This window comes from Caretta caretta, chromosome 2, assembly GCF_965140235.1.
Source record: "Caretta caretta isolate rCarCar2 chromosome 2, rCarCar1.hap1, whole genome shotgun sequence".
Lineage (NCBI taxonomy): Eukaryota > Metazoa > Chordata > Testudines > Cheloniidae > Caretta > Caretta caretta.
The window spans coordinates 71874142-71895402 of record NC_134207.1 but is presented as its reverse complement, the minus strand read 5'-3'; the positions used below and the strand labels follow the sequence as shown (position 1 = coordinate 71895402).

The 21261-nt window shown below is 46.0% G+C and overlaps 1 protein-coding gene across 4 annotated transcripts in view; it reads right to left on the bottom strand.

The window, feature by feature from the left end:
- Positions 1–2043, bottom strand: part of PXDNL (peroxidasin like) — a 282898-nt gene extending 280855 nt beyond the window's left edge. For 2 of the 4 annotated variants that reach the window (XR_012666983.1, XM_075125228.1), the window contains exon 1: positions 1839–2043. Coding sequence is in view for 3 of the 4 variants with exons in the window: in XM_075125228.1 (XP_074981329.1) it covers positions 1839–1999 (161 nt within the window). In the remaining variant the exon portion in view is untranslated. The remainder of the gene's footprint in view (positions 1–1838) is intronic. The other 2 variants (XM_048840634.2, XM_075125229.1) reach the window with 1 other exon arrangement.
- Positions 2044–21261: the final 19218 nt, after the last annotated feature.

Genomic DNA, 21261 nt, shown 5'->3' with positions numbered 1-21261 from the left:
ATTTATTACAACTGCCACTTGGCTCTTAATTTCTCCGTCTCTGACAAAGCTGTAGTCAGCTTTTCATTGTTGTTTTAACAGTTTCAATAGCAATGACGACTAAGGTCTTGATAGGCTAGCAGATGTTTTCTAAAGGGAAAATAATAGCATCTGAAAACAGATCCTCATGTTTCCTGTGCAAAAACTATCGTGGTAGCAGATCATGTTTATCCATGGCAATTGTAATCAGTTAAAATCATAAGCTAGTTCTGGTTTAAAACAGTTCACAGAGAGGTTTAGGCTTAAAAATGTAATCACTTGCAAACACACACTCTGAAATAACAGCCACCTTGATAATCTCATGCTGCTGTAACTATTAGTCTGTTACTTGATCATTTTCCACTCCAACAATACAAACATTTCCAAACATAAGGAGAGCAAAAATTGGATATGGGAACATTAACGAATGACAGTAAGGGCAATCAAGCTGAAAAACCATTACTGGGTGTGATAATTTGGTTGGAAAGCAGTGACCTGCCAGTCCTATTTCATGACTAGACAAAAGGGTATCCTGGCCTTGACACAGGGAGGAACTAAACAAAGCCCAACCTTACAAGAGAACATCAGCAGCTGCTTTGCAGTCCTATCTCCAGAGAGATAACCAGGGAGCAAAAACAGTCCAGCAACGTGGCCCTAGCCAACAAAATAGTCAAAGCTCCATCTGTTCCAATGCATTTGGTCATTTCCTGTCACGTCAACACAACTTTGATTATTTTCTTTTATCTCTACCTTTACTCCTGACAGTGGAAAGAGCTCATTGGAGCTGCTGCAGTTCTCGGCATCAATATTGTCACAAATGAAATTGTTTCCACACAAGTACAAACACTTCTTTTTTCTCTCATCCTTCAAATAATTTACCTCCAATCTAAACTCCTCCAGCCATATAATCACCTCAAACCTCCAATCCTTCCCAGTGGTAAGCCTCTGCAATTAACAATCACCCTCACCCACCCAGGTCAGCCACTGAAATGCATCCATCGCCCACTACCTCAAGTACACGCCCAGCCTGATTTCTCCTATTCCCCCCTGGGATCTTTCATCCCAGCCCTATATTCCAGGGGTGCTTCTGGAATAAGTTATCCCCTGAGATCACTCAAACCCACCCCTCCCCAAACACCATCACTGAAGACTCCCCTTATGATGTGCCAGTCATTCTCACTTGGATACCTCACACATCTCCCCTTGGAATATATGAGTCCCCCACCACCACCAGGAGCTCCTCTGATCTGCTGCTCTAGAGATTCCCCCAGGGATATGCCAATGCCCAGTGCTTAATTTGTGCCAAGGGCTGAGCCCAGCACCCCTAGGCTTGGCGGTTCATAGCCCTGGCACCTCTGGGCTTGCCAGGTCAGTTATGAAAGTAAACAAATTGCTTGAGCCCCGGCACCTCTTTCATTACCAATTGAGTGCCACAGTGAGCACTCACTGCCCAAATGTACCCAGCCCTTTTCAGGAATACCCCCCTGAGGAATGCCAGCGCTCACCTTCCCCTTGGGGGATGCCACTGCGCCCAGGATCACTCAACCCCCACCTAGTCACTCTGCTACCAGACTCCTGTGGAATCGTTCAGGGACCCCGGGGTCAGCCACCCCCCCCCGCCCAGTATGTCTCTAAGGAATCCCCCTGGAATTGCTCCCCACTGCCCCTGCTCAAATTGCTCCAGCCCCTGGGTCACGCTCTTGTCTTGCAACAACCAAGCTGGGGCGGAGGGAGGTGAAGCGCCCGGCCTGAGAGGCACGAAGTGGACCAGAAGCTGGAAGCTCAGCGAGCGGGAGGGAGGGAGGCAGCGTGGTACTCACAGGACCGATGTCTGCTGAGGCACCCTGGGGACGTGATCCAGCATCAAGTGCATGCAGCGGATGGTGGTTTTAAAGCAAAGGCATCGACTGGGGCAGGGCAGGGACGCGCCGCACCGCCCGGCCAGGAACAGGACAGCTAAGGAGAGAAGTTTGGGCTCCATCTCGCCCCAGCCCCAGCCCCAGCCCAGGAGCGTGTGGCAGCTCCCGCCGCCGCCGCACTCAGGAGCCCTTCCAAAGGCCGACGCGGGGCCAATCGGCAATGGCTGGGATCACATTACAGGCGGCAGCGCGCGCCGGGTACCACCAGGGGGCGCCGCCCTGCTAAAGCCTATGCAGCCAGGCTTTTAAAACCTGGTTGGGGAGGTGGGGGCCAGACTTCAGAGCCAGATACGGACTGTGTTAATGAGTTTCAGCTGTGGGAAGAGAGATGCCTCACAGCTCAGCTAGTGGAGAAGTTGTTTGCCACAGCATCAGCTGATCCTTTTAATGAATGAGTGCACTTCCCTGGAATTACTTCATCCAGGCAAGCCCCCTCCCACTGACATGCTAACCAACTGAACTGCCTGGGACTGCACGTTTCCTTTCAATCTTAGCTACCCCACGACAGCACCCGTGCTCGGCACAGGATTTTATGGACCAGGTAAAAAGGCAGGTTCCTCGGGGGTTGCAGCGTCAATCTCTGTTTTGCAAGCGTAGGTCCCAGTGTCTTTGCACGCAGACAGGAACACAGGCTCTTAGAGAGGTGGAGAGAGCCACTGCAATGGAAAATGCTTCTCTAGCCTTGAAAAGTAATGAAAACCAGACTTTTTTAGAGAAAAACAGATGAACAGGCCAGTATACATTTTGGCCATGTCAAGCTACTTTACTTAACGCAAAGGGAGTCTTGGTAAATGCATTCCACTTTCTAAACCCATGGAGATAACACTGATCCCATAAGCTGAGAGGAAAGAAAGCAGTTGTCCCTTTGCAGAGGATGCTGGGGAAGACAGACAATGCTTCCCAACAAATGTGTTGCCCCCAGTAGCCTCCCAACAAGTCACAGCTCTACCTACCTTTGTAGTGTGGGGAGAAGGTGACCACTGAGCAACATTTCCCTCCCTCTCTGGCTGGATAGTTCGTTCCTCCTCTCGTCTTTGGGAGAAAGTGGCTGTGCACTTTCCTAGTTCCTCCTTGGGGAAGGGAGCAAAATGTGACTGGCAGCTTCACTCCTAGGCCCTGGTCTGGCCACAGGATCAGCACCAGTGGATCCCTTGCACCTGTACAGAACTCCGTAATAATACTTAGCCCTTATACACTACTTTCATCAGCAGATCTCAAAAGAACTACACCCCTTTTACAGATAGGGAAACTGAGTCATGCAAAGGTGAAGTGTCTGGCCCAAAATCACCCAGCAGGCAAGAGGAAGAGCCAGAAAACAGAACCCACATTTTCTGAATCCTATACCAGTGCCACTGGGTCACATTGGGGCTCTCTACAGGCACAGGAAGCCACCTACTTGGATGCAGTTGCAGGAACAGGGGCTTGGCTCCAGATCCTCAAAGGTATTCAGGTGCCTAACTCCTATGGAAGCCAATGGAAGGTAGGCACCGAAATAGCTTTCCGGATCCGGGCTTTAGTTCACAAGATGTATAGATGTAGCCACCACTGTGATGCATGTATGCAAACGGCCCTAGGGTTCCACATGAGGGCAGCAGTCCACCCACACGGATTGCAATACAGGCTTGGAGCCAATGACACCTATCCCCATGATCCCACTGCTCCAGTGCCCTTTGTAGACTGTGCAAGGTGAAACTCCATAGGCCTCCATTATGCAATCAGACCCTTAGCCCCTGGTCCAAATGCAGGACTAAAGCTACAGACTATCAGCTCCTTTAAGGGCCTTTACATCCTCTTGGTTCTGTGCAGTCCCATTGCACAGTCAGCACTAAACCAATCAGAAGATAAAATGGTAAATTTATAATAACTCTGCCCATCTGCCCAACCCTACTGGCGTGGTTCCCATAACACAGAGGAAACTTGTTCTGTATCCAATCTCTCTCTTCTAAATAAACGAACTGAGAAGCTAGCAAAAAGCTGTTCCTAACACATCTCAGCCAGGGTTCACACCAAGTCCCAGTACCGTGGCAGCACTTGTTGCTCTGGTAGATGACCTTCTTCTGTCCATAATTAAGGGGTGTACATCCATGCTCATTTGGCTGGAAGCATGAATCATTTAATATGGTTAATCACCAAATGCGTCAACCCTGCCTCCAAAGAGCTTCAGGTGTGAACTGAAATGATCGGAAATGCCTCATGTCCTTCCTTTCAGTGGGATATTTTAGATCATTCTTCCTCCATCCACAGAGCCCTTGTATAACAAGACAGGTGGTCCAGGGGCTGGGTCACTGGACTGCAAGGAATATTCCAGCTTCTGTTATTGACTTGCAGTGTCACCTTAGAAAAGACACTTAACATCTCTGCTTCATCATCCATAATTGGGGGTACTGATACTTACTCAGCTTTGTAAAGTGCTTTAAGATCAGTGGATGAAAACAGGCTATAGAATGTATTTATTATTTATTATAATTATTTATTTATTCCCTGTGGAGCCCTGCCAGACTCAAACCTCTCCCCATCTGACTCTAAAAGGCCCCTCCAAGTACTTCATTGGGGTGGATGCACTGAAGTGTGATAAGGCAGAGCCATGCTCAAAAGTAATACTTGAAAATACTAAATGGCTGCTTAATCTAGTGAAGAAAAGGCATAACAAGAACCAAAGGCTGGAAATCAAAGCTGGACAGTTTCAAATTAGAAATAAGGCATCACTTTTTTTAACAGTGGGTGTGCTTAACCATTGGAACAAACTACCAAGGAAAGCGGTGGGTTCTCCACCTCTTGATGTCTTCAGATCAAGGCCGGATGCCCTTCTGGAGGTATACTTTAGCCAAACACATGTTACTGGGCTCAAATTTAATGGCCTGTGATACAAAGGGAGTCAGAATAGATTATCTAAGGGTCCCTTCTGGCCTGTAAATCTTTGAAATGGCTACGGCTACCACAGTTTTGTGTAGCAATGTTGACATGGCCTCTGGGGGTTTTTTTAACTACAAAAGGGTGCATTGAAGAGCGAACAGTGCTTCTGTTACATACACAGTTCTTGTTTTCTTGTTTTTTTGGCTTTCCAGAAAGACACCTCCCCTTAAGCTTTATCATTTGTTTTCTCTTTCTCTAAGAATTATTGTTGCTGGCAGGGTGACACACTTCATTTTTTCAAAATAAACTGTTGTTGATTCTCCAACTGCCCTATGCCATTATTTCAACATATTGTAAAAGCAACAAGTCTCATTAGGGCATCCATTCCTTGGTGATTGGCACGCTGCTCAGATTACTGGAAGCATGCAGCCAAATACAATGCAACTGAGGCATATCCCAATGAAATAGCAATACACCAACCTATTGTGCCTTGTTCATGCTCATTTAGAACGTGTGCATCAACCTTCATCTTGGCTTTATTAATGTGACTGCTATCATCACTAATGTAACAGGAGCTAGTTACATGCAGCTAAAGAATGAACATCATTGAACTGTAAATGCTGAAATTACAGCATTTCCACCATGACGTCCCTTCTCCCTCAGAATTCTCTTATATTTTTTCAATTATTTTTATGGGTAGTCTCTCAGAAATCTATTGCTATGGGTCTATTAGCAGACGGAAGGAAGGGACAGCATTAGGATTAATATTGTTTTCCTTGTCCTAATAACACTCCTTGTTCAGCTTTTGAAGAAAATGACTGTTTTTGTGATGCTTCACCATAATCACGATGGTCTCAAAACCTTGGATTCCTAAACAGAAGTCACAGAATTACAAACAATTCATACATATTCATTCACTTAGATTGCAAGCTCTTTGAGACAGATACTGTCATATTGTTCTGTATTGTACAGCACCTAGCACAATGGAGTTCAGGACAATGGCTCGGGGCTCCTAGGCACTACCACAGTAGATATAAATAAATAATAATAATACAGTAGTACCTCAGAGTTACAAACACCAGAGTTAGGAACTGACCAGTCAACCACACACCTCATTTGGAACCGGAAGTACTCAATCAGGCAGCTGCAGAGACCAAAAAAAAAAGAAATATAGTACAGTACTGTGTTAAACGGAAACTACTAAAATAAAGGGAAAGCAGCATTTTTCTTCTGCATAGTAAAGTTTCAAAGCTGTATTCAGTCAATGTTCAGTAGTTATAAACTTTTGAAAGAACAGCCATAACATTTTGTCCGGAGTTATGAACATTTCAGTTACGAACAACCTCCATTCCCAAAGAGTTCGTAACTCTGAGGTTCCACTGTACTGACCAAATAATCCGTTCAGAATGTGCATATATTAAATTTACCCAACTCTACTAACTTCTCCTTGGCTCAATCAAGGCAAAGCACTTCTGGAGGCAATGGGAAGAGATAATGGAGGGGAAATAATGTTGCTTTGCAAAGAAATATTATTCCCAGGGAGCTCTGTCCAAACTTATTTGTATCCACTTGGGGAACAAAGACCAGGCCAAAAAAAAAACCCCAAACAAACCTATAAAGGATGCCAGGTGAGTGTGGAAATTATTGAGGGAGGGGGAAAGCTCACTTTCCTCTGTTGCTGCCAAAGTGATGGTGTGAATGCTTCACAGTCAGAGCCCAGCCATGTGTCGGTTGTTTTGCTGCCTGAAAATTCATGTGGTATTACAATACGAAAGGGTATCACAGCCAATATCAGGAAAAAGCTTGTGAAAAAGATCATGCACTAAACATGGCTTTTATGTATTTAACAAGGGCCTTTGATAGTGTTAACAGAGGGGAGTTCTGGGAACGTCAGGAAATATATAGATGCCCAGAGAAGCCAGACAGATCTGGAATTCATTATGATTATATCCTTTTGGTCAAATTAGGTCAGGTGTCAAGCAAAGATGTGTATTTCCAGCCTCTCCGTCCTTCTGGCCACCCACCAGTCCCAGAGGGACCTGCCTAGGACTATGGAAATCTTCAGATCCTGAGGGCTCCCTCACCAAAGCAGCCTGGGGTGCAGAGGGTAGGTTAGGGATACTGTTCCAATTCACCTTTTCCCCTTCGGAGGTACCAGGACCAGCGGTTTCTTCTTCCCTCACCCATTGGTGAAAAGCAATAGTATTTTTTTTCTTATTTTCTCATTTGCTATTGTCAGTTGATCCCACTTCATCGCACCATCTCCTACCATTGGAAACTATTCAGCAACCTAACCTCACTCTCCATGCCCATCATGTGTCACTCCCTCCCCTGCCTTCTTTCTACCTTCCTCCTTTTCCATTGTCCTTCTCGCTTTACCCGCTCTGCTCATACCCTTCCTCTCTCCCACATAACCTCCATGTCACACCTCAAACCAAACAACGAAACTCTAAGGTGATGTTTTTGTAATATAGCTTAAACAAAACAGATGCAAATCCTTTTTAGAAAAAGAGAGCATAAAGCTAACATGACATGTTCCTGCCCATCACACTGTTCACTTTATTTGTGTATTGAATCCCTTTCCCAGCCCCTTCTCCTGTTCTTTTGTCTTAAATTGTGAGCTCCCCAGAGATAGGACTATAGCCTGTAGGTGAAATCCTGGATTCATTGAAGTCAATGGCAAAACTCCCATTGACTTTAAAATGGGAGTTAGGCACCTAAATACTTCTGAGGTTCTGGGTCTAAGTGTCTTAGAAGCCTAAGTCCCATTTTCAAAAGTTACTTAGGCATTTAGAAGCCAAGGATTCACTAAAAATCAAGGGGACAGAGGTCTCTAAGTCACTTAGGCACTTTTGAACATTTTACCCCGATTGCTTTCTACTGCTAATCACCAAATCAGGAAGTTTGATGCCTTTCAACTGTATTGGCTCAATGATTCTGAGCGTAAATTGGTATGAGTTACTCCAGTGTTAAAATATTTGATCAGATAAAAGTGCTGTTCCTGTTCCTTAAAGAAATTCAGTGATGCAGTACTGGGCTGGGGACATTGTTCAAATGGCTTCTTAGAAAGTGCTCTCCAGTCAGCTTCATTTAAAAGTTCATATAACAACCTCTCTCTTTTAGCAGATGCTAACTTTGGAACTGATTTTTAGGAAATCCCAGTGTGTGTTTGAACTGAGGCTTGAACCACAGTGATGAAGGGAATGGCCCCAGATTTGTCAATAAGCAATTTGATAATAAACATTGCTGATTATGACTGTTAAATTAATGTGACTTTCCTTTGTTTGTCCATTTTTCCTTGATAAGTATGGAAACACTGATGAGTACTTTGAGTGGGATCTTGCATTGTTCAGTGTTGTATGTGTAGCCTGATCTATAGATTATGTTTTAATTATATTGATTACTTATGAATTCCTAGTTATCACTTTGAGGGTTTTAGAGGTTCTTGTCCTTATGAAATAAAAATTTTGTATAGTTGGGAACCCTGATGTGCACAGCTGCAAAACACCCACTACAGGAACTCTTCTCTATTTACAAATAGTTCATTACTACATTTAGCACAGTCACAAACGCCTCAAATCAGTAAGGTAGATAGAGAGACTACAGAATGTACGTCTGAACATCCATATACTCACACCATCCCTTACAGAAGATCCTAAAATGTTAGTTATCATCTTCCTCATCACCATCACCTTCCCCCTCATCACCAGTGGCCATCATTCAGGCACCTCCCCAGGGCTACATCTCACTCTCCTAATGACCATAGGCTGGGATGCCACTTTTATAATATGTTACTTTGACACCACTATGTCTGATGCATATTCAGTAGGGGTTTCTTGCCTTGTCCTTATTTTTATTTCCTCCCTTTCTCCTATAGATTAGTATATTATTGATCCCAACTTATTATCATATTCTTCAATTCATTGCCATGGCCCTCTTGTGGTTGGATTCATGTCCTGTGGTCAGATATGTCTCTTAAACATCTATTTTCAGCTCCCCAATACTTGCGGTTTTCCATTAGGATGGTTATCAGTGCCAAAGTTCATAGGTCTCAAGCCTTATGCTGAAACTAATGTCTTTACAAGATACAGGCCTGTAGGTTCCTTGCATTACTGAGGAATATAATAAAGGCAAGCTAACTCTATGGGCTACATGCACAATCATATTATGCATAAAACAGGGCAGCAAATTTAAGATTACACAGGCAACCTAAACTCTGAGTTTCCTGCCTTTTGTGCCATTATAACCTCACCCTTAATGGTATATTAACATATTTTTTTAATTCAGTAATAGAAAATCCAACAGTTGCTCTATTTTGTTTGCCTGAGAACTATTTGTAGCATACTTTTGTCTTGTGTTCTGCCAAGTAAAATACTTGAGGATTTAGTACTAACTCATTTCATAAATTTTTAAGAACAATGTATTGGATAGACATTTGAAGTTCAGCTTCACTGGAACATTTTTCATGCAGAGATCTAATTGTTTCCAGGAGTATTTTACCAGTGAAATGTTTAGATATACTCACTCCTACAATGCTAAAAACTTTCTTTCCAAGTCCTACAGATAATCTATAGTTCTTTAGCCACGTTCTAGAATAGATTTGGGCACCAATTCACTGTTCTTTAAGTGTTAAATATGATCACCATGTTTTTCATAAGCCACCCATAATAATCCTCAGTCCAAAAAGTTATTTGGGGCCGAAGCAAGTAAGAAAGGATTTGGCTCCTATTTCCAGTTATAGATCCAACTCTGTTAAATATACATTAAATCATGTCACAAAGTAGATTTTAATAGCTACATTTAAACTAAGTGAGCGGCTTCACCACCATTTTTCAGTGACTATATCAATCAAGAAGAATGCCACAAACACCTCAGCCTCCTGTAGGAGATAGAGTGAATCCTAAGACCCTCAGGTGTTGTCAACCTGGCTATGTCACAATCGCACTGCCTAATACACTTAGGTCATCCATGAACGGAAATAGCATTCCCTTTACATTGATCCCCAAAGCCTTAAAAAAGTCTAACATCCTCCATGAGGAAATGCTTTTGACATCTAGAATGTGGATCCTGACTTCTCCTGGGTGAGACTAGGAAGAACATGGGAGATAAATGGTCTGGTCCATTCAGACATTACTTTTAGCAAATATTTGGGATGAGGACATTGCAATTCACTCACTCTCCTTACAGATGTGATTACGAATGCTGCATTTAGCAACAAGTGGAATAAAAGACCCTCCCCCAAAGGCTCACGGTTATTCAGAAAGCCACAATCCTAGAGGAGAGCTTCCTCCCCAAAAAGTCAATCTGGTTAATGCCCTTGGTTGATGGGAAATTCCAGCCGGCTTCAATGGGAGATTTTCAAAGGCATTGACTTTCAGTTAGCTGGGCACCTCATCTACCCTTGCTGCCTTTGAAAAATCTCCCCTTGGAATTTTTTATCCTTTCATTGGGTGCTGACCCCATCAATATGATTCCACTGAGAGTTACCAAAAGAAACTACAGCATTTGCTCAAGAAACTCCCTGAAAAAGCACAAGATCAAATCCACACAGACACACCCCTGGAACCCCAACCTGGGATATTCTATCTACTACCCAAGATCCATAAACCTGGAAATCCTGGGCGCCCCATCATCTCAGGCATTGGCACCCTGACAGCAGGATTGTCTGGCTATGTAGACTCCCTCCTCAGGCCCTACGTTAACAGCACTCCCAGCTACCTTCGAGACATCACTGACTTCCTGAGGAAACTACAATCCATCGGTGATCTTCCTGATGACAGCATCCTGGCCACTATGGATGTAGAAGCCCTCTACACCAACATTCCACACAAAGATGGACTACAAGCCCTCAGGAACACTATCCCCGATAATGTCACGGCTAACCTGGTGGCTGAACTGTGTGACTTTGTCCTTACCCATAACTATTTTACATTTGGGGACAATGTATACCTTCAAATCAGCGGCACTGCTATGGGTACCCGCATGGCCCCACAGCATGCCAACATTTTTATGGCTGATTTAGAACATCGTGGCTCCCAGTGGCTGCGGTTTGCTGCTCCAGGCCAATGGGAGCTGCTGGAAGCTGCGTCCAATACGTCCCTCAGCCCGCGCCGCTTCCAGCAGCTCCCATTGGCCTGGAGCAGCAAACCGCAGCCACTGGGAGCCACAATCGGCCGAACCTCCAGACGCAGCAGGTAAACAAACCGGCCCGGCCCCCTAGGGGCTTTCCCTGCACAAGCGATGGAACAAGTTTGGGAACCACTGCTTTACATTACAGCCAAAGGGAAAGGGAACAAGGTATGTTTTTGCTTACTTAATACCTGATAGTGTCTGGTAATAGTGCTTTTGCTATGTAGTTTTCAACATTCACATGAGCTGGCTTTATTAATTCTACTGTCTTTTCTGTGCAGTTGTGTGTCAGCAGTTTTAGCTTTGATCTTTCCTGTGTGGCAATACTGCCCTCTTTCGGTATAATGTGTTATTCTTTAAACAAGTGAAATTGTTTTTCATGTGCTACAGTAGAATGAGCACATCTGTAAGGTTAGAAAGTGTGATTTGGAGATGAACTACAAACCCAGCCTGGATATAAAAGAAGGAAGATGAAGCACTTTGCTACTACAAAGATCATTGTCAGACCTGGTTTTGTTCACTCTGATAACCGGGAAGAAGGCACTGGCAGTAAGCTGCTGGAATCTGCTGCTGATCCAAAACTACAGGGTGGGGACAAAATGCAAGCAGCACAAAGACAAGTAATCAAAGTCAAAATGCCTTGGATAGTGCAGACTAATGGCTTCTGCAGTTCAGTACAGATAAATTTAAGGTGGAACAAAAATGAAACAAACAGGCACAAACCAGCCTTGCAAAGTGGTCATAGATGTTTGCAAGAACAAATTTTATGGTAAAGTCTTTTCAGTTAAAATGCCTGATTTTACTTGCCTGAGGACAAAACAATTACTCATTTAGGTAAATGGGAAAACAGAGCTTTGCAAAGTTGGAACCAGAACTTCTTGTTCAGGAGGGGGGTTTGTATTTTGATGGAGATATGCTGTTCATTTCACATCATTAACTGGAGTATTTCTTCAGAGTGTGCCACAAACCAGTCTTTAGCTCATTGTACAGTCTTTTTACCAAAGGTAAGGTTGCAGCTATATGGATATTTATTCAGCGTGTGTTCCATGCAATTGATGACATAGCTTCCGAAATTCATAGTGAATTGGAGACACCTTCCTTAGTCTTTTGTGTTGTTGTTGTTAATGACTGGACAATGGTTTTGTTGGGGATGATGAAATTTCCATATCGAATGCCTTATTTTTCAGCATGCAAGTCCATGGTCTGTATCACAGTCTGCATTGTGAAAACTGTGAGTATGGAGACCATCCTGTAGGTATTTTCTGTGGGTGACTATTAAATGCCAGTGTCCAGATCCACACGATATAACGACGGTGACTTGGAAGTAGGTGTTGGTAATGCACAGTCCTCAGTGGATGCAGAGCACTAATAGTCTTTACCCACTGTCATTCATTTTTCCTACTTCAAGGTGGCAAATGTATAGAAGCCACCTCTTGTGATTTGAGCTGGCTCTAACTTTGAAGTATGCCAGTGGATAGAGCCGCTGTCCTAGTGGTAGCTTACTGGTGACACTGTTGAGTAGATGATAAAAAAGTCCTTCTCTTCAGAGATGGAGGAAAGTGTGGGGGCCAATGTACAGATGTTGGCAAAGCCACCTGTTGAAGATCTTCTTAGTAATATAGTATGTTCTGATGTTGCAACAGGCCATTTGATCATAGGTACTGAGTTTTTGACTGCAAAATGATTCTACGTTTGCAATTGTCTTTGCTTTTTACATGCCGGAAGATGGCATAATGGCATCTCACGGAGCTAGCATGCTGGTCTGGTTCCAGAGAGAGTGGCTGTATAGATGAAAAATTCTCCAGCTCTTTGTCAGTAATGGTGGTCTTTCTAGGATCATTGAACTCCTCTAGATTGTTTGATATACCAGTGCCCAGTATTCTCACATTCCAACACGCAAGTTTGCTGGTCATCCTCTTCATCTCTGAAGCTTCAGCGCAAATATCTATGCAGAAAAATTTGGAGTTAGTGCTGGAGTTACTCCTTAGTGAATATTGGTTTTTATTCAAATGGGTATCTGGCATAACTCCCACTACACAGTGAGAGGTGGGCTCCCTGTTTTAGCTGCAGAGCACCCAGCAGATTGTACCGGGTTACATGGTACCAGTAGCAGGCCTTACATGCCTGACTTAACTTGAAGTGTTTGAGTGAGCGAGAATTATAGGTTAGATTTTTTTCTTCAGAGACACCACTTAGTGAGTTCAGACTCTTAAGGTATGTCTACACTGTGGCTGGAAGTGTGCAGCTCAGTGCGGGTAGACACACACTAGCTCTGCTCAAGTTAGCTCACTAAAATAGCAGTATAGCCAGGGGGTAGCACAGGTGCCAGCTCAGGATAGTCACCTGAGTTCAGGGTAGACTGAGCCAGCCCTGGGCTACCCTCTGGCTACAGTTATTTTTAGCAGAGCTTGAGCACGTCTGCCTACTTGTGCTGGGATGCATGCTCCCAGTTTAGAGACAAAAGCCAAGGACTGAGATTTTCAAAGATGCAGGCCTACAATTTGGCTCCTAAATTCATATTTAGTCCCCTAAATAAGTGGCCTGATTTTTAGAGGGAGTGAGCTCACAAGCAGCTGCCCTTGATAAGAAGAGCTGCTGGGTTTGCAGCCATGCTGAATATCAAGCCACTTATTCAGGGGACTAAATATGAATTTAGGAGTCTGTATTTAGCTTATGTTTAAAAATCTTGGCCTACAAATTCAAGGGCTGTGTCTCAAAGAAAATAAAGACGACAGACTGAGGGCAGAGAAAAACAAGGCTAAATTTGCCTTAAGGGGAAAAAAGAAACATTTTGAACTAGAGAGACCATGCTAAGATACCACCTTGACAATGCAGAAGAGAGTAAAGACACCTGCCAAAAAATTCCCAGAGGTGGACAACTTAAAGAGGCATCTCAGACACACAGGAAAACTAAGAAGGCAAAGGGAATCTGGCACCCCCAGGCTGTAGAATAGGTTACGTAAAAGCTGATGTTGGTTTCCACTTCTAGGTGATGAATCTAAGCAAAAATGCTTGTAAATGCATCTGGAGAAGACAATGTGGCTGCTTTTCAAATCTCCTGATTTTAGAAAATCTGAACAAAGCTGACATGGCCTGAATTGAATGAGTCTTACTGTGACCTTTAAGATGCAGATCTGGTAGGCTGTAGAAGTGAGGGATGCAGCCAGCCAGCCATTTAGGGGTTCCTCATGGTAACATATTGTTATCAGAAGAATAAAAGCTAGGTGGACTTTAAGGCCTTTAGTTTGCTCCAGTAAACAGCCTACTGACCTTTTCACGTATGTTTAAAGAGAAAGGGCTCACTGCTGTGGGCACACTGATGTGAGGGAAATGTTGTCAACATGATTATTGGCTCATTAAAGTGGAATTCTGTAAATGCCATTGATAGGAATTTAGCATGTGTTCAATCTTATCCTTGCAGGTTATAACATAAGGTAGATCAGTCAGTCACAAAAAATTAAAGTCTGCAAGCTTAAATCATTACACGGGGGGCGGGGGGGGGGAGGGGAGACTTTCCATAAGAGGGATGTGAGTCCATTCATAGAATACCTCAAAGACAACTTTCACCAACTCCACACACAGCAGAGAACTTCATCTTTTTTGTATTCATGGTACGCCAAAAGAGGTGGCAAATGAACACTTAGGAAATAAGCTCCAAGTTGCCTACCTGCCTGAATTAAGTGCCTAAATATGGATTTAGGAATCTCATGTACACATGGACAGATTTTTAAGTGTTGGAAACCAAGTCTCATTGAAAATATAGCGGCTAAGCATATTTGAAAAACAAAATCAGCCTGACTACATGCCTAAAATGCGTTTAGGCACCAGACTTAGTCTGTCAAAAGAGGTAGGCAAGCAGTTCTCTCATTACCCTCCCCCCTTCCTCATACACGAAATTCTGCACTTTCCCGCCTTAAAGTTAAGCCCTCGTTGTAGACTTGGATGGATTTGAAACATGTGCTCAGAAACACTACCTCTATATTTACCCTCTTCCATACACAGGGTATGTCTACACTACGGAATAACGTCGAATTTATAGAAGTCAGTGTTTTAGAAATCGGTTTTATATATTCTAGTGTGTGTGTCCCCACAGAAAATGCTCTAAGTGCATTCAGTGCATTAACTCGGCGGAGTGCTTCCACAGTACCGAGGCTAGAGTTGACTTCCGAAGCATTGCACTGTGGGTAGCTATCCCACAGTTCCCGCAGTCTCCGCTTCCCATTGGAATTCTGGGTTGAGATGCCAATGCCTGATGGGGCTAAAACATTGTCGTGGGTGGTTCTGGGTACATATCATCAGGCCCCCGTTCCCTCCCTCCCTCCGTGAAAGCAAGGGCAGACAATCGTTTCGCGCCTTTTTTTCCTGAGTTACCTGTGCAGATGCCATATCACAGCAAGCATGGAGCCCGCTCAGGTAACCGTCACCCTATGTCTCCTGGGTGCTGGCAGACGCGGTACGGCATTGCTACACAGTAGCAGCAACCCCTTGCCTTGTGGCAGCAGACGGTACAGTATGACTGGTAGCCGTCCTCATCATGTCCGAGGTGCTCCTGGCCATGTCGGCTGGGAGCGCCTGGGCAGACATGGGCGCAGGGACTAAATTTGGAGTGACTTGACCAGGTCATTCTCTTTAGTCCTGCAGTCAGTCCTATTGAACTGTCTTATGGGGAGCAGGCAGGCGATACGGATTGCTAGCAGTCCTATTGCATCATCTTCTGCTGAGCAACCATGAGATGTGGATGGCATGCAGTCCTTCTGCACCGTCTGCTGCTAGCCAAAGATGTAAAAGATAGATGGAGTGGATCAAAACAAGAAATAGACCAGATTTGTTTTGTACTCATTTGCCTCCTCCCCTGTCTAGGGGACTCATTCCTCTAGGTCACACTGCAGTCACTCACAGAGAAGGTGCAGCGAGGTAAATCTAGCCATGTATCAATCAGAGGCCAGGCTAACCTCCTTGTTCCAATAAGAACAATAACTTAGGTGCACCATTTCTTATTGGAACCCTCCATGAAGTCCTGCCTGAAATACTCCTTGATGTAAAGACACCCCCTTTGTTGATTTTAGCTCCCTGAAGCCAATCCTGTAAGCCGTGTCGTCAGTCGCCCCTCCCTCCGTCAGAGCAACGGCAGACAATCGTTCCGCGCCTTTTTTCTGTGCGGACGCCATACCAAGGCAAGCATGGAGGCCGCTCAGCTCACTTTGGCAATTAGGAGCACATTAACACCACACGCATTATCCAGCAGTATATGCAGCACCAGAACCTGGCAAAGCGATACCGGGCGAGGAGGTGACGTCAGCGCGGTCACGTGAGTGATCAGAACATGGACACAGATTTTTCTCAAAGCATGGGCCCTGCCAATGCATGCATCATGGTGCTAATGGGGCAGGTTCATGCTGTGGAACGCCGATTCTGGGCTCGGGAATCAAGCACTGACTGGTGGGACCGCATAGTGTTGCAGGTCTGGGACGATTCCCAGGGGCTGCGAAACTTTTGCATGCGTAAGGGCACTTTCATGGAATTTTGTGACTTGCTTTCCCCTGCCCTGAGGCGCATGAATACCAAGATGAGAGCAGCCCTCACAGTTGAGAAGCGAGTGGCGATAGCCCTGTGGAAGCTTGCAATGCCAGACAGCTACCGGTCAGTTGGGAATCAATTTGGAGTGGGCAAATCTACTGTGGGGGCTGCTGTGATGCAAGTAGCCAACGCAATCAAAGATCTGCTGATATCAAGGGTAATGACCCTGGGAAATGTGCAGGTCATACTGGATGGCTTTGCTGCAATGGGATTCCCTAACTGTGGTGGGGCCATAGACGGAACCCATATCCCTATCTTGGCAGTGGAGCACCAAGCCGCCGAGTACATAAACCGCAAGGGGTACTTTTCAATAGTGCTGCAAGCTCTGGTGGATCACAAGGGACGTTTCACCAACATCAGCGTAAAATCGATTTCCTTACTCCACCCTTGACAAGTGGATTAGCGCTTCAGTTGGCCTTGCCGGATCGAATTTGTGTACTGTGGACACAATTTGACAGTATTGGCCTCCAGGAGCTATCCCAGAGTGCTCCATTGTGACCGCTCTGGACAGCACTCTCAACTCAGATGCACTGGACAGGTAGACAGGAAAAGAACCGCGAACTCTTGAATCTCATTTCCTGTTTGGCCAGCGTGGCAAGCTGCAGGTGACCATGCAGACCTCATCAGCACAGGTGACCTTGATGGAGTCCCAGAATCGCAAAAGAGCTCCAGCATGGACCGAACGGGAGCTACGGGATCTGATCGCTGTATGGGGAGAGGAATCTGTGCTATCAGAACTCTGTTCCAGTTTTCGAAATGCCAAAACCTTTGTCAAAATCTCCCAGGGCATGAAGGACAGAGGCCATAACAGGGACCCGAAGCAGTGCCGCGTGAAACTGAAGGAGCTGAGGCAAGCCTACCAGAAAACCAGAGAGGCGAATGGCCACTCCGGGTCAGAGCCCCAAACATGTCGCTTCTATGATGAGCTGCATGCCATTTTAGGGGGTTCAGCCACCACTACCCCAGCCGTGTTGTTTGACTCCTTCAATGGAGATGGAGGCAACACGGAAGCAGGTTTTGGGGACGAAGGAGATGATGATGATGATGAGGTTGTAGATAGCTCACAGCAAGCAAGCGGAGAAACTGGTTTTCCCGACAGCCAGGAACTGTTTCTCACCCTGGACCTGGAGCCAGTACCCCCCGAACCCACCCAAGGCTGCCTCCTGGACCCGGCAGGCGGAGAAGGGACCTCCGGTGAGTGTACCTTTTAAAATACTATACATGATTTAAAAGCAAGCATGTGAAAGGATTAATTTGTCCTGGCATTCGCGGCTCTCCTGGATGTACTCCCAAAGCCTTTGCAAAAGGTTTCTGGGGAGGGCAGCCTTATTGTGTCCTCCATGGTAGCACACTTTACCACCCCAGGCCAGTAACACGTACTCGGGAATCATTGTACAACAAAGCATTGCAGTGTACGTTTGCTGGCATTAAAACAACATCCGTTCTTTATCTCTCTGTGTTATCCTCAGGAGAGTGAGATATCATTCATGGTCACCTGGTTGAAATAGGGTGCTTTTCTTCAGGGGACACTCAGAGGAGCCCGTTCCTGCTGGGCTGTTTGCCTGTGGCTAAACAGAAATGTTCCCCACTGTTAGCCACAGGGAGTGGGGAAGGTTGAGGGGGTAGCCACGCGGTGGGGGGGAGGCAAAATGCAACCTTGTAAGGAAAGCACATGTGCTATGTATGTAATGTTAACAGCAAGGTTTACCCTGAAAGAGTGTAGCCACTGTTTTATAAAATGTGTCTTTTTAAATACCGCTGTCCCTTTTTTTTCTCCACCAGCTGCATGTGTTTCAATGATCACAGGATCTTCTCCTTCCCAGAGGCTAGTGAAGATTAGAAAGAAAAAAAAATGCACTCGTGATGAAATGTTCTCCGAGCTCATGCTGTCCTCCCACACTAACAGAGCACAGACAAATGCGTGGAGGCAAATAATGTCAGGGTGCAGGAAAGCACAAAATGACCGGGAGGAGAGGTGGCGAGCTGAGGAGAGTAAGTGGTGGGCTGAAGAGAGTAAGTGGCGGGCTGAAGACAGGGCTGAAGCTCAAATGTGGCGGCAGCGTGATGAGAGGAGGCAGGATTCAATGCTGAGGCTGCTGGAGGATCAAACCAGTATGCTCCAGTGTATGGTTGAGCTGCAGCAAAGGCAGCTGGAGCACAGACTGCCACTACAGCCCCTGTGTAACCAAGCACCCTCCTCCCCAAGTTCCATAGCCTCCACACCCAGACGCCCAAGAACGCGGTGAGGGGGCCTCCGGCCAACCAGCCACTCCGCCACAGAGGATTGACCAAAAAAAAGAAGGTTGGCATTCAATAAATTTTAAAGTTGTAAACTTTTAAAGTGCTGTGTGGCATTTTCCTTCCCTCCTCCACCATCCCTCCTGGGCTACCTTGGTAGTCATCCCCCTATTCGTGTGATGAATGAATAAAGAATGCATGAATGTGAAGCAACAATGACATTATTGCCTCTGCAAGCGGTGATTGAAGGGAGGAGGGGCGGGTGGTTAGCTTACAGGGAAGTAGAGTGAACCAAGGGGCGGGGGGTTTCATCAAGGAGAAACAAACAGAACTTTCACACCGTAGCCTGTCCAGTCATGAAACTGGTTTTCAAAGCTTCTCTGATGCGTACCGCGCCCTCCTGTGCTCTTCTAACCGCCCTGGTGTCTGGCTGCGCATAACCAGCAGCCAGGCGATTTGCCTCAACCTCCCACCCCACCATAAACGTCTCCCCCTTACTCTCACAGATATTGTGGAGCGCACAGCAAGCAGTAATAACAGTGGGAATATTGGTTTCGCTGAGGTCTAAGCGAGTCAGTAAACTGCACCAGCGCGCCTTTAAACGTCCAAATGCACATTCTACCACCATTCTGCACTTGCTCAGCCTGTAGTTGAACAGCTCCTGACTACTGTCCAGGCTGCCTGTGTATGGCTTCATGAGCCATGGCATTAAGGGGTAGGCTGGGTCCCCAAGGATACATATAGGCATTTCAACATCCCCAACAGTTATTTTCTGGTCTGGGAATAAAGTCCCTTCCTGCAGCTTTTGAAACAGACCAGAGTGCCTGAAGATGCGAGCATCATGTACCTTTCCCTGCCATTCCACGTTGATGTTGGTGAAACATCCCTTGTGATCCACCAGAGCTTGCAGCACTATTGAAAAGTACCCCTTGCGGTTTATGTACTCGGCGGCTTGGTGCTCCGGTGCCAAGATAGGGATATGGGTTCCGTCTATAGCCCCACCACAGTTAGGGAATCCCATTGCAGCAAAGCCATCCACTATGACCTGCACATTTCCCAGGGTCACTACCCTTGATATCAGCAGATCTTTGATTGCGTTGGCTACTTGCATCACAGCAGCCCCCACAGTAGATTTGCCCACTCCAAATTGATTCCCAACTGACCGGTAGCTGTCTGGCATTGCAAGCTTCCACAGAGCTATTGCCACTTGCTTCTCAATTATGAGGGCTGCTCTCATCTTGGTATTCATGCGCTTCAGGGCAGGGGAAAGGAAGTCACAAAGTTCCATGAAAGTGCCCTTACGCATGCGAAAGTTTCGCACCCGCTGGGAATCGTCCCAGACCTGCAACACTATGTGGTCCCACCAGTCTGCGCTTGTTTCCCGAGCCCAGAATTGGCATTCCACAGCATGAACCTGCCCCATTAGCACCATGATGCATGCATTGGCAGGGCCCATGCTTTGAGAAAAATCTGTGTCCATGTTCTGATCACTCACGTGACCGCGCTGACGTCACCTCCTCGCCCGGTATCGCTTTGCCAGGTTCTGGTGCTGCATATACTGCTGGATAATGCGTGTGGTGTTAATGTGCTCCTAATTGCCAAAGTGAGCTGAGCGGCCTCCATGCTTGCCTTGGTATGGCGTCCGCACAGAAAAAAGGCGCAGAACGATTGTCTGCCGTTGCTCTGACGGAGGGAGGGGCGACTGACGACACGGCTTACAGGGTTGGCTTACAGGGAATTAAAATCAACAAAGGGGGTGGCTTTACATCAAGGAGTATTTCAGGCAGGACTTCACGGAGGGTTCCAGTAAGAAATGGTGCATTTAAGTAATTGTTCTTATTGGAACATGCAGGTTGGTCTGACCTCTGATTGATACATGTCTAGATTTACCTCGCTGCACCTTCTCTGTGAGTGACTGCAGCGTGACCTAGAGGAATGAGTCCCTTAGACGGGGGAGGGGGGGAAGCAAATGAGTACAAAACAAAACTGGTCTATTTCTTGTTTTGATCCACTCCATCTATCTTTTACATCTTTGGCTGGCAGCAGACAGTGCAGAAGGACTGCAAGCCATCCACATCTCATTGCTGCTCAGCGGAAGATGGTGCAGTAGGACTACTAGCCTTCCTCATTTCTTGCCTGCCTGGCAGAAGATGGTACAGTAGGACTGCTAGCAATCCGTATCGCCTGCCTGCTCACCATAAGACAGTTCAATAGGACTGACTGCAGGACTAAAGAGAATGACCTGGTCAAGTCACTTCTAATGTAGTCCCTGCACCCATGTCTGCCCAGGCGCTCCTGGCCGACGTGGCCAGTAGCACCTCGGACATGATGATGATGGCTACCAGTCCTACTGCACCGTCTGCTGCCACAAGGCAAGGGGTTGCTGCTACTGTGTAGCAATGCCGTACCGCGTCTGCCAGCACCCAGGAGACATAGGGTGACGGTTACCTGAGCGGGCTCCATGCTTGCCGTGGTATGGCGTCTGCTCAGGTAACTCAAGAAAAAAGGCACGAAATGATTGTCTGCT